Here is a 14,953-nt window from a genome sequence, read left to right as displayed (position 1 = left end):
CATACTGTTTGTTGAAAGCTGTGGTTCTTCTCAAACACCGTAATAAGAATATCAGACATTACACACAGGTTCTAAAATCATGAGGCCAAAACCAAATGGACTGTGAGGAAAAAACACTACTGAGCATATGACCACTTAATGTAAGGCACTTTCAGAAAAACTGGCAAAATTACTGTGAAGCTGTGAAACTGAGAATTATTTACCTGGAACCGCTCTAATTTTTGACCTATGGGGCCGGAGGATTCTGGGAGACATCATCTCAGTGGAATCTAGAGAACAATGATTCAATTTAAACACAATATAAAATGTTAAGAAACTTTGAGATGACGAGACTGACACACACACACACCTGCAATGGCTTCTGAGTGCAGGACTCCGAAAGCTCCCATGAATGCTGTAGTAAATGGAACACACCCACAACCACAGTTTAACACTGTCACACATTCACACAAATATGCAGATACAATATACACAGTAAAACAATTCATATAACCATCCTTACTAAGCATACATCTGTGAAGGTCTAAGAATGTTAGAGTATCTCTTACCTGTAAAAACTGTCAACTGCATACTGGCCATGTCTGTTTGTGAGTTGGTCAACAAAGCTTGTAATACTACCTTATTTATACTATATGAAGACATTCACTTCCCCAACAAGTAAACAAATGGGGAATTTCCTTTCATGCGGTGTTGTAGATTCATGCCAGTCAGTCAAGGAATGACATTTCACCCTGAAATGTGACACAGATTCATCATGTTTCTCATGTGAAAAACCATTGACACATTCAACACAGAAACATGAATCATAAAGACACCCACATCTATATATAAATGTGTATGATTCATATATATATATAGATGTGTGTGTGATGTGCCTGTATATAAAGATATACTGACATTTACAGCTCTGGAAATACTTAAGAGACAACCACACCTTTTGCTTTCCTTTCCAAAAAAGTTGAAAAAGAACAGAAGCGTTCAATTTGCAGTGGTTTCTTAATTTTAACCCTCCTGTAAATAACTATTGTAGATTTATTTAATGGAATATCATGCATAAGAGGCCCATTGTCAGCAGCCAGTAGTCCTCTGTTCCAATGGCACGTTGTTTCCTAATCCAAGTTAATCATTTGGAAAGGTTATTTGATCATTAGAAAACCCTTTTGCGATTATGTTATGTTAGACTAGTTCAGTTTCATCAGAATGAGCGTTTGTGGGTTTGATTACTGGCTCAAAATGGAAAGAAACAAATACGTTTCTTTCTTGTTCTGGGAAATGAAGGCTATTCCATGCGAGAAATTGCCAGGAAACTGAGGATCTCATACAACTTTGTAAAACATTCACAGAAAAGCAGAAACTGTCTCTAACCAGAATAGAAAGAGTTGTGGGAGGCCTAGATGCACAACTGAGCAAGAGGACAAATACATTAGTGTCCAGTTTGAAGAAATAGAGACACTAACCGAAGCCTCATAGGTCCTCATAGATTTTCCATTAAAAAAAGAATTCTAGCTGCAATAGTCATTTACAGCTTTAATGTCCGCACTGTATTCCTGATCAATTTGGTGTTATTTTAATGGACATGAAAAATGGGACATTTGTAAGTGAATTCAGACTTTTGAATGGTAGAACATGTCAATGGCCACACCCAATCCAATTCCAGGTTGGCATGTCTGGCTTCAGTCTGGTACGGTAACTTGTACTACTTGTATAATGCATCTCATACTTGATCCTTTACATCATATACTATAACAGAACAGGAAATATACATGCTGAAATTGCGCACAAAATCACCCAAGTCATGACTGGTTTAATTAACTACACCTAATATTGACTGTCACATTTATTAACAGACAACCAAGAAAGCAAAAACATGACAAATAGACAATCATAATTATGTTATTCACCTATTTGCAGTACCTGATCCTGGGAAGCCGACGGGCTTAACACAGACAAGAGAGGCTGTCTTATGGAGGTGTGAGGGGGGGCATATTGGAAAGGGCAGAGCCCCTCCTAAAGAGATGGCAGTCTGTAGTAGCATAGAATAGGATGTCTTAAGAACAGTACTCCTGAAACCTTCACCCCACCCCAGCAGCACTTCCAACTAGGACATTACAAAAGGTGCAGATTTAACACACAAAAAGACTGGCAATACAACGCTCCTCCCACTTATCTGGGCTGGGTCAACCTCTCATTGCTTCAGAAACCAACCAAATCAACAAAAGTTTAGACATGATTTTTGAAAAAGTACAGTATGTCCATTTAAAAAACAGAAGTGTTTTACTGAGCACTGCAGTGTACAATGCATTTTGATTGACAAAAGAAAAATCTAAATAAAAACAGACATCCAAACCCAGGTTACTAGTAAAATTAATTGAATTTTAAATACAGATAAGTGCCTATAAATATACAAATAGTACATGTATAGACAGTTTATAAGACGTTCTTATAGTCCATGGTCAGGCATCCAAGTGTCCTTTAGCCTGGCCAGTACAGTATCTTCCATCTCCATACAGCTTTGATCCCTCTCCTCCAACTTCCAAGTTACTCCAGCCCCAGAATGTAGTTGATGCCTTGCACAAGTCCAATGATTACTGGTTGCCAAGCGACAAGGTAGCGGAGCCAGTCCAGGAGTTGTCCATACATGACATGTGGCCTCTCCCAGCTTTAGATGATAGGTTAAGGAGACATAGCTACTGACAACCCCACCCGTGATTCAAACCTTTCTTACATAATCAAGTTGAAATCAGGGAACTGCAGCAAAATCATCAGTACAGAAACAACTGAATATATGCCCCTCAGTGAAAAGAAATTCCACCCTCTGAATCACCCCACAACATCCTGTTCCTTAGTCAGAGATATCAAGTCAAGGTGCATCGTCACATTCAAGTGTACATGAAATGCAATTGCCCAAGCAAAAGTGGAGTCAGCTAAAACGATATATGAGTTTGTTAATTAGTTAGGCACCTCTAGAGGAGTCTGACCATTAAGCATTTTAGCGCATTAAGCATTTTAGTGAAAACACAGAAGACCTACTGGGCATCATAACTGGCTATCTAAGAGCAGTCCTGGAGTATGCTAAAATGCCTGACACCCAGGCCTCAATCAAACCCTGACTGCTCAGCTGGAACGTCAAGCAAAAAGCCAGCGCAGTCGTTCTGCAAGGGTTTTACACCAGCTACAAGGATGCCCTGGAATCCACATGCCTGGACAGGAAATGGGAAATGTACTAAAACCTGCAGTAGTCCCTATTGGCAGACCGGCCTGCCCAACTAGACAGCAGATTTCTAGATGGACAACCCACAACTACCGAACTAAAAACTCCTACATATACCATATGTAAATTAAGCTAGATATTGGGGAGTTAATCATTAATTCCAGTACCAACATTCTAACCCATTCTTAACACCAGGGAACACTTCTTGAGTGTTATTTAAGTGCGTGAAATTACAAATTGTGTTGGTCAAGTAACTATACACGGATCAGCCATAACATTATGACCACCTGCTTAATATTGTGTAGGTCCCCCTTTTGCCACCAAAACAGCCCTGACCCATCGAGGCATGGACTCCACTAGACCTCTGAAGGTGTGCTGTGGTATCTGGCACCAAGACGTTAGCAGCAGATCCTTTAAGTCCTGTAAATTGTGAGGTGGGGCCTCCATGGATTGGTTTGTCCAGCTCATTCCACAGATGCTTGATTGGATTGAGATCGGGGGAACTTGGAGGCCAAGACAACACCTTGAACTTGTTGTGTTCCTCAAACCATTCATGGACCATTTCTGCTTTGTGGCAGGGTGCATTATCCTGCTGAAAAAGGCCAATGCCATTAGGGAATTCCGTTGTCATGAAATGTGCAACAATGCTCAGGTAGGTGGTACGTGTCAAGGTAACATCCACATGAATGGCAGGACCCAGGGTTTCTCAGCAGAACGTTGCCCAAAGCATCACACTGCCTCTGCCGGCTGGCTTTCCCATAGCGCATCCTGGTACCATGTGTTCTCAAGGTAAGCGACGCACACGCACCCAGCCATCCACATGATGTGAAAGAAAACGTGATTCATCAGACCAGGCCACCTTCTTCCATTGCTCCATGGTCCAGTTCGGATGCTCACATGCCAATTGTAGGCGCTTTCAGCAGTGGACAGGGATCAGCATGGACACCCTGACTGGTCTGCAGCTACACAGACCCATATGCAACATATGGGTATGCAACATATGGGTCTAGTAATTTCAGATGCCATGATGCACTGTGTTCTAACACCTTTCTATCAGTACCAGCATTACGTTTTTCAGCAATTAGAGCTACAGTAGCTCGTCTGTTGGATCGGACCACACAGGCCAACCTTCACTCCCCACGTATAACAATGAGCCTTGGCCACCCATGACCCTGTCACCGGTTCACTGCTTTACCTTCATTGGACCACTTTTGATAGGTACTGACCACTGCAGACCGGGAACAGCCCAAAGGGCTGCAGTTTTGGAGACGCTCTGACCCAGTCGCCTAGTCATCAAAATGTGGCCTTGTCAAAACCGCTCAGATCCATTTTTCATGCTTCTAACACATCAACTTTGAGGACAGAATGTTCACTTGTTGCCTAATATATCCCACCCACTGACAGATGCCATGATAACGAGATTATCAGTGTTATTCACTTCACCTGTCAGTGGTCATAATGTTATGGCTGATCGGTGTATCAGTGTTATTCACTTCACCTGTCAGTGGTCATAATGTTATGGCTGATCGGTGTATCAGTGTTATTCACTTCACCTGTCAGTGGTCATAATGTTATGGAAGATAAGTGTATCAGTGTTATTCACTTCACCTGTCAGTGGTCATAATGTTATGGCTGATCGGTGTATCAGTGTTATTCACTTCACCTGTCAGTGGTCATAATGTTATGGTTGATCGGTGTATCAGTGTTATTCACTTCACCTGTCAGTGGTCATAATGTTATGGAAGATAAGTGTATCAGTGTTATTCACTTCACCTGTCAGTGGTCATAATGTTATGGCTGATCGGTGTATCAGTGTTATTCACTTCACCTGTCAGTGGTCATAATGTTATGGCTGATCGGTGTATCAGTGTTATTCACTTCACCTGTCAGTGGTCCTAATGTTATGGCTGATCGATGTGTGTTCCATAGTTTTGCCATCCGAATCCCCCTCCGACGAAGCTGAAAGGTCAGTGAGCAGTGTCTGGTGACAAAACAGGAACAGGAACTAGATAACGCAACTCTAAGTGTCTCCATGGTAACAATACAACTGTTAACCCTGTTTCCAGAGGACTTTCCCATATTGTCCTTTTTCAGTTAGTTTACTGTAAAAAATGAAAAAAAGAAATCTCATGATCAGTGAATAAACTCTTCAATACTGCAGCATTTACAGGAATCTCATCCCATCACAAATCAAACAAACCCATGCCCATCACAAAGTCATATTGACATAATGTTTGAATTTCATGTAAAATCACCCAGCCTCTAAATGTTCCATGTTGTATGCCTCAAACTACTCTACACAGACAAAGCAAAACTCTTTAATGGATAGTGTGAAGGAAAGCCAATAAAAAGAAATTGGCTGCCGGCCAAATAGTCCAAAGAAAATCTAATTGTGAAACTTCTCAACTGTTTGCAAAGTCCTCATAAGGCACTTTATAGAAGTGTACCCTAACATCTTTAATAACACCAGCTGCGTTAGTTTTGATGTAATTGTCAGGTTGATTATCAACTGGACAAAATGACTGTTCTAGATTAAATGAATGACACAGGCCTATACAAATAGCTGTGTTTTGTTATTTATTAGGATAATTTAAAGTGTTTCATCAGCCTGTATTTATTACTGCATAGACTATAGGTGTATTTCTCTATTAAAACGTGCTTAGCAGTGAAGACGCAATGGGAAATGTTTTCTCATTTGTTTTATCCTTTGAATGTCTTGGCTAACTTTTGAAAACAATTACATAGCACTAAGGGAGTTTTAATAAGGCGATAGCACTGTAGGTTAAATGCGTCCAGCACATTATTCCTGTGTCAGTGAAAATAAAAGGCTGCCTTTCCTATTGTCCGGCGACAAATGTTCCTAACGCACACCCTGCTCTGTATGTGCCTGGTCATGCTGCATCAATGGAATTTTAGTTCGTTTCATGAATCTCTCTACGGGTCTGAATGCAGGACCAAAAGGTCATGCCTTACTTACTCACTGATAATATGTTCCCCATTATCGTAAAACATGTTGTCATGATGGTTATAACAAAGATGTAGACTCAGAACGGACACTTCCTGATTTTTCCTACGCCTCTCTGCATGCCTTCTTGCTCTTGCAACCTCAAATCTCCAGAGAACTACTATCTTTGATACATGTAATAGAAACTGTATCACGTATTAAAGTGATCAGTTACATTACTTTGATGACTCCTCTGAATGAGGAATTGTTTTCCTCCAACAGTGGTCAAGCAAATCTGAAATATGTAGCGCATATGGGGGTCAAGATCTCAGTTAGTGTCATCATGTAAACTGCGAGACAATCTCAAATATAACACAATACAATAGAAAGACAAGAAGGCAAGACAGTAAACAGACATTAAAAACACATCATATGAAAGCAGACTGGTAAAAGATACGGGTTACTGAACATCCTCTTCAAGTCCACCTTCTCTTTGCAGTATGGGCATGTCTGCTTCTTTCCCACGATGCACCATCCTCGTATACAGAACTCATGGAATCTGAGGCACAGTGTTAAAGAGCTAGCTACAAGTTGAGCTACTTCTATGTGTATTCAACCCTAAAAACAAGAGAATAACAAAGTATGGCCAAACATTAAACATGTTGGGAAATCAGGTCAAATGCTCTAAGTGTGGTCACTGCATGGTAAAAGGCAGCTTTCCTGCAAACAGTAATAACCACATATTCACCATGACCAGTAACATTATATACAAGGATGTCCTTAAAATATTAAATTTGACATTTCAACTTAGGGAAGGTGACATAGGTCAAATTATTAGAAAAACAGGAAGACAGTGCAGTGTCATTGATCATTGCAGGGACAGTCATACCTCAGTGATAAAGCTGATGTTACAACATTGTCAAAACAGATGTATAAAAGAGCATGACAGATATTTCCTCGTGTTGAGGCGAGCTCGGTTTCGCCTTGAGTGTTATACCCTGGTGTCTGGATTCACAGCCAGGCACACAAGGTGCCTTTGATTTCAGGAGGTAAGCCTCCCTAGGCCGCTCCCCAAGGGAGGGAACAAGGTACAACACATTCCGAGCCCACACCATCCCCACACAGAGACTGAGCTTGAATCACTGTAATTAGCAGGCAAGCACGCCAGCCTGGCCCTAAAGGGCATGCAGGTATTCAGGTTATGTGGGCATGAACGTATGCTCAACCCATGATGTCGTACCTTGTTCCCACCCTCAAATTATAAACAGTTATACACACAAAGTGGAATGTTTTCAGCTTGTTAGGGGCTTCTAGACAGTTTCCAGCATTAAGGTCAGGGGTCTGTGAGTAAAATGGGTGCGCATGGCTGGCTGACTGACTGATTACAGCTGTCACAGGTAATGTATGCACAGGAGAATGCTCTCAGCCTCTTTTTTATCATTCCTTTATACATTTAAGGCTCAATAATTCATATATAATATGGTATTCTGTTCTTCTGAAATACATTCAATTAATTTGATGTTTCTTAAGTCCTTCCTAAAATAATGGATGGTGATGGTGTATATTATGTATTGGTTTTTCAAATGTGCGCGTCAAGGGCTTGTACGCATAATGAATTAACATCATCAATTGCGTATTACCACAGCACTTTGTATGACATTAACCACCTGACATCCTTTAATGAGCTGCACAGCCCTACGTACACCACATTTTCCATGACTGAGACTGTCTGCTACAACTACGCAACGGAACAAACCAGTTGTATCAAATTAGATTGAATATGTGCACGGTACTGACATTTGGACGATAAAGGATACACATGGTTGCAAGATAGTCTGTAAGTGTTCTCGATGATTCCCTCTTCGCTGACGTCGACCAGAATTGGCTGGCCACAAACAGCGCAGATGCTGTCTGAGAGGTGCTTGGTAGGCATTCCAGACGCACTGTAGTACTGGAGAAGACCGGAACAGATACAGTGTTATGCCGCAAGGGGAATTCGCAGCTTTAACTAAAGTGACCAGGCAGTGACAATGTTGTATAATTATTGACTTTACAGCATACTCACCCCCACTGTTGATGCCATGAAGTCTGCACACATTTCGGCAAAGTCCCTACCCAGGACTCCATAGTACAGACCATAGAACAGCAAGGACACACCAAAATCCATCGCATCCTCTGGCTTTATTCTGGAAATAAAGGGAACCCAAAACAGCAACACTACTGTCGTGATGAACAAAATATAGGGTTAGGGTTATACCCTAACCCTAAACTCAAAGAAACCTCAGGCAATTCCAATGAGAAAGTTACTAGCTACACAAAACTAATTCTTGAGAACTACTGGTGTTTCCATTGGTGAACAATAGTGTCAGGAAGTAACCAGAACTTACCTAAATATCAAATTGATGCCAAACAATGTAAACATGACAACAGTATAGCCGACTATCCCTGTGGCATAGCTGATTTTGTAGAGGAGAAGGAACCATTTGTAGACCAGCCTGCCCAAAGAAATCAAAGGGAACATCAGAAATGTTTCAGGTGAATGTGAAGAAACATACATCAATATTTTTCCCACAACAGCAATGGAGGCAAGACCAAGGACAGATCAACATTCTATGACGCTCCTGGGCACGAGTGTCTTGATCTGGGTTGAGGAGTTGAGGTGGAGGCAAGGGGACCTGGTAATCGGGGGCACTTGATCGGTCTATCTACACTTTGCATTTACGGTAGATTGTTCTAAGCGCCTTGAGCCAAAATGATTTGGTACCTTAAATGCCTTTCTTAATTGGATTAGCTCATCCCTGCATACTCCTCATCACATCCCATTCTCCTCCCTCACCTTGTTGTCTTCTTCTATGAAATTAGACTCCATTTCAGCTTGCATGTCAGCAAGTTGAAAAGGAGGCAAATGTACTTGCATTTGCCTTCATTGCACATCTATACAGCCCACTTGTAACATACATCATACTTAATACATTTTCTCAGACTCTGACACTTCTTTGCAAAGTCTGAAAGGACGTTTTCAGCTGCTACATGTACACATCTACCTCAGGAACCTCATTGCTGCTATCCCTGCATTTCAGTTGTACATTCACCTTAATTTGCCTTCAATGCACATTTAGAATTGCCATTTGTTATTACATTTGCCTTCATTGCACATCTATTGCTCATCTACACATCCCACTTGTAACATACATTATACTAAATACTTGTAGGTTGTGTAGGTTGACTACAATTGAGTAGGATAGGCTATATATTATCAGCAAAATATTTAAAGTATATATGTTGCCTAGAATGAAAGAAAGCATTTTTGACTACTAGGCTGCCAGGAAAATAAAGTGCTAGGACTTGAAGAGCACTTTTTAACTAGGCTGTATAAAATAAAATACTAAAACGCACTTGGTTAGAATTAAATATAAAATTCAATATAAAATATAAAAATCCAAGATGGACGAGTGGAGACGTTCTGATGGAGTCCATCAGCTGAGACATGGTAGACAACGGGTTATTTATTACTAACACAGAGTATCATGCCTATGTTCCCCAATTCTTTCCGCATACTATTGAGTTCTGCTAGTGGAGTCAGTAACTCTATCAGGGCCCGTAGTCAACGTACTTTGTTTAGCGTTCTCTTTTTCACCAGCACACTGCCGGGGCATAATGCACAGAAAAGTCATTTTGAAAAAGCGTTTTTCTCCTGCTAGGTTTGTTGCTTCTGATTCTCATTATATAGAAATACAGATTAATACAGTATTAGCCTAATAAGTTCACAAGAAATTACCACCAAAATAAGCCTGGTTATAAACTTTCTGTTGGTCTTCAAAATGTCTGTAAATCAACTTCATTATACTTCTGAGCAAAAAAGCTCAATGACAAATACAGGAGCGTTACCGAGTGCCAGCTTTCTGACCTGTTCCGTTCCCATACTCTGGTCAGGAAGCAAATTACAAGCGTGCATTCCAAAATAAATGTGTAATTTCTTTTTTTATTAATGTTATATAAAAGAAATCCTGAAACAAATTTGGTCTAATAATAATGTGCACATGTTTATCTCAGACAAAACAACAACTGATTCAAATGGAGCTTGGCAGATTTAGAAACTCTTTGGCGAAAGATCAGGTTGCACACTGCGATCCTCGATAAGAAAACACTTATCATTTCTTAGGTAACTGACAAGAGAAGGTGGAGGACGGACTTTGACCAAAACTACAAAAGCCCATGGATGTTTGTACACACCACCTGGGTTTGTACCTGGCATTACCTGGGCGTGGTGCACTCTAGGGGCTTGCGTGTGGCACGGTATGTCACGTATGCTGTGACCACAGAGAAGATGAACCATGTAACAAGGAACCGCCACCAGTGAAGCTTGGTGGTGAAGTACAGAGGAACCACCCACATTTGGAACAAAGTCACCAGCTACAAAAAGAGAACACACAGTTAAAAAGTACAGATGTCAAAAGACCCACACAGACCCATGAGGCTTTTATAACCTGGAGAACCAGAAAAAAAGCTGGTTCTCCAATGGAAATAGCTGTTCTGTGAGAGATTTGTCTGTGAAGTTGAATATGTTTGCCCCGCAACACAGCATGTGTTCGTCAGTGTGTGTTAACATGACTGTGCCCGCAGGGTGAGCGTGTCTAGGAGTCTTACGTTGTAGGACTTGGGGTGCCTCTGTTTCCATTGCACAAGGACCAGCTGGGCGATGACCAGGGTGACAATGAGTATCAGCACCATCTCAGCGTGCATGGCCTCATGGCCCTTGTGTTTGGCATGCATCCTGGCGTGCTCCAGTCTACGGACACACACAGACTGATTTGAGAGGGCACTTTATTTCATTCAGCCGAAGGAGCCTGCCCATTGACCTAACAATTTCATCAGGAGTTCTCGTTAAATATGTGTTACTGTTCATTTTCACAGTGTCCCTCCAGAACTATCAGCACCACTGATAAAGTGATTGTTTATCATTTTAACCTTACACTTAGACTTACAATAAAGCACCAACAACTACCTACAAACACATACAGTGGATATAAAAAGTCTACACACCCCTTTGAAAATGACAGTTTTTGTGATGTAAAAGAATGAGACAAAGATAAAAACTTTTTCCACTTTTAATGTGACCTATAGTGTGAACAATTCAATTGAAAAACAAACGGAAATCTTCGAGGGGCGAAAACGAAAAATAAAAACTTTACAATAACCTGGTGGCATAAGTGTGCACACCCTCTTATAACTGGGGATGTGGCTGTGTTCAGAATTGACCAATCACATTCAAACTCATGTTAAATAGAAGTAATTACACACCTGCCATCATTAAAAGTGACTCAACAGAGACAAGAACTGGATGTCCCTCCAAAATTTATGAAAAGACAAAAACTGGTCAGGAAGGCTTCCAAGAGGCCTACAGCAACATTAAAGGAACTGCAGGAATTTCTGGCAAGCACTGGCTGTGTGCTACATGTGACAACAATCTCCCATATTCTTCATATGAATGGGCTATGGGGTCGGGTGGCAAGATGGAAGCCTTTTCTTACAAAGAAAAACATCCAAGCCCGGCTGAAGTTTGCAAAAACAAACATCAAGTCCCCCAAAAGCATGTGGGAAAATGTGTTATGGTCTGATGAAACCAAGGTTGAACTTTTTGGCCATAATTCCAAAAGGCATGTGTGGCGCAAAAACAACACTGCACATCACCCAAACAACACCATACCAACAGTGAAGCATGGTGGTGGCAGTATCATGCTTTGGGGCTGTTTTTCTTCAGCTGGAAGAGTCAGGGTGGAGGGAATTATGAACAGTTCCAAATACCAGGCAATTTTGGCACAAACCCTTCAGGCGTCTGTTAGAAAGCTGAAAATGAAGTTCACCTTTCAGCATGACAATGACCCAAAACACACATCCTAATCCGCAAAACCATGGCTTCACCAGAAGAAGATCAATGTTCTGGAAGGGCCCAGCCAGAGCCCAGATCTGAATTCAATTGAACATCTGTGGGGTGATCTGAAGAGGGCTGTGCACAGGAGATGTCCTCGCAATCTGACAGATTTGGAGCACTTCTGCAAACAAGAGTGGGCAAATATTGCCACGTCAAGATGTGCCATGCTAATAGATTCCTACCTAAAAAGACTGAGTGCTGTAATAAAATCAAAAGGTGCTTCAACAAAGTATTAGTTTAAGGGTATGCACACTTATGCAACCAGGTTATTGTGTGTTTTTTATGTTTTATTTTTCCCCCTCAGAGATTTCAGTTTGTTTTTCAATTGAATTGTTCTCATTATAGGACACATATAAAAGGTGGAAAAGGTTCTGACATGATTTATCTTTGTCTCATTCTTTGACATCACATGAACCTGGCATTTTAACAGGGGTGTGTAGACCTTTTATATCCACTGTATGTATAAGGTTAATACCAAAAAAAGACATTTCTAGACCATGTTCTTGTTTTGCTAAAGCGATTAGAGAGCATTGCTTTGAATTATATAAAATTTAACTATTTAGAATTTATCAACAATTGTTGTGAATTTAGTGATTATAAAACATCCATAGCCTGTATATTTTCAGAAATTAGACAGATGTTTCTGATTCTGTTGCCGGTTTTTAAGTTTTATTCCTGAAACTCCAACTGTCTCACACAATCACAGTCACCTCCAAAATGATTTGCACCCTTGATGAGCAAAAAAAAAGGCTGCATGATATAAACAACGGCTGTGGAAAGTATTCAGACCCCTTTCTTTTCTTCACAGTTTGTTGTGTTACAGACACAACTCATAAGAGCTCAGTGGGCTCCATCATTGTAAAATGGAAGGTTGGAACCACCAAGACTATTCCTAGAGCTGGCCATCCATTCAAATTAGGTAACCAGGGGAAAAAGGACTTAGTCAGGGAGGTGACCAAGAACTCAACAGCCACTCTACAAGAGCATCAGAGTTTGAGAGATGAGAGAACCTGCCAGAAGGACAACCATCTCTGCAACGCTCAATCAATCAGGCCTGGTAGGTAGAGTGGCTATACAGAAGCCACTCTTGAGTAAAAGGCAAACATCTATAAACAGGTTTTTTTGCTTGTGTTTAGATTAATGGTAAAAAAATATATATTTGGTCTATAATGTGGAGAGTGAATGCAGAGAGGTCGGAATACTTTCCGAAGTCACTGTATATATACACAAGATCTTAGTTCTAACTGATTACTTCTTTACCTTGCTCTTATTAATTGCTTGTAAACATCACATGGAGTTTATTATCTTATAATTATTAGGAAATCACGCCACCCAGAACATGCAGAAAACGCATCTGTAGACACACCTCTATCACATATAATCTGCAAACAAGATCAATATTATGGTCTAAAGACACTGACCTCCACTTCTCCTCTGGTGACAGATGGGACAAGTCCTAAAGTGAGAACAAGACCAAACAAGCCAAACAGTCAAAATAATTCCAAACTTGATGACACAAAACAGCAAGTACCAAATACAAAACTATACAATTTGTACCAATCACATGGTTCAAATTACACTAAATTCAATAACAGCATCAAATAACAATATGATTAAAATGTTATTCTGATTGGTGATCATGTGGGTTGAGAGGCTGTTAACAGGGGACAGACGTGAACATAGTAGACCAGCCAACCTGGAAATGGCATATTTTTTATGTTATGGACGGAATCCATTTCAGGGTGAAATCTGCAAATGTCCATGATAGAAATAGAGCCAGCAATTCTTAAATAAAACTAGGCAAATAATCAGAGATAAGATTATCGAATCACCTCATTAAACCTGCTGGCAAAGAAAGACAGTGTCTTGCTAAATTATTAAGACCACTTACCAATTCTCGTATTTCATTTTTTTTCTTATTCCCCCCAACAAAAAATGAATGTCACCTTACATACTTAGAGTTTCAGTGTTTTAGTGCAAATATTTATGAATTTCAATGTACCCTTTGAAATTCAGTATTATCACAGAAATAGTGAGTGATATGAATACTTTTGCAAGCCACTGTAACAGGCAAGAAAATGTCTGCCCATTAGTGAGAATTAAATTAAATAGCTAAGTGTTGTGAATATTGGTCTTTGTAAAAATTCTTTAGAGTTTGAGTTGTATTACGGGTCAACTATTTGACCCTTGACTGACAAATCAGCTGTTGTAACGCATGCGATATAGTGAGTGCTGGCTGGTACAACATTGATGCAATTGCTGTTACCATAGAAAATAGGTTTCAATCGAAAAGCATCAAACTGGGGGCAGCTAAGCCAACATTATCTATTTATTTAGCAAGCAGTCGCTATTTAGCTAACCAGCTAAAAGGTGAGCCAAATACAGTAGTTTAACTGGGCGTTCTGATAGCTATTTTATATTGTGTTTTAGCGGACTGTGCACTACAATTTGATATTTTCTTATGTTCAGTATAATGAAATAGCATGATAACCTATCTGTCCAGCTAATAAAGGGGAGACAAATGGCAAGCTAGCTAGGAAAGCTAGCTAACACTGTGAGACGTTTACTAGCCGGTGCAAGCCAAGAGGCTGGTCTAGCGAGTCCATATTGGGTGCAACACAACGTAACGTGAGGTATTTCCTGATTCTACGACGTTAAGCCCTGTAGAACCCTAACCTGATTCGTTTCATCGTGATGTCCGAGTCCATGGTCGTGTTCCACACCATCAACCTCCACCTCAAACACCCCCGCCATCTTCGGGAGTGCTGTCAATTCCAATTCCAATGGTCAATTCCTGGTGCATGCCATTTCCGGGTTGGAAAACGCGATGTCCAATCAAAGCACTGCACGCGAGTAAGATTTCCGT

General features: G+C 40.6%; 1 protein-coding gene across 1 annotated transcript; it reads right to left on the bottom strand.

Annotated features, from left to right (window-relative positions):
* Window positions 1-1,800: 1,800 nt before the first annotated feature.
* On the bottom strand, window positions 1,801-14,919 carry rnf121 (ring finger protein 121). Its single transcript, XM_010893440.4, has 9 exons — window positions 14,764-14,919; window positions 13,509-13,543; window positions 10,803-10,944; window positions 10,414-10,568; window positions 8,543-8,650; window positions 8,221-8,341; window positions 7,973-8,106; window positions 6,613-6,714; window positions 1,801-2,659 (listed from the first exon to the last, which is right to left on the bottom strand). The coding sequence occupies exons 1-9, from the start codon at window positions 14,839-14,841 to the stop codon at window positions 2,539-2,541; spliced, it is 996 nt and encodes a 331-aa protein (XP_010891742.1). The 5' UTR covers window positions 14,842-14,919; the 3' UTR covers window positions 1,801-2,538.
* Window positions 14,920-14,953: the final 34 nt, after the last annotated feature.

Source organism: Esox lucius, chromosome 7 (genome assembly GCF_011004845.1).
Source record: "Esox lucius isolate fEsoLuc1 chromosome 7, fEsoLuc1.pri, whole genome shotgun sequence".
NCBI lineage: Eukaryota > Metazoa > Chordata > Actinopteri > Esociformes > Esocidae > Esox > Esox lucius.
This window is presented reverse-complemented; position numbering and strand designations above follow the sequence as displayed.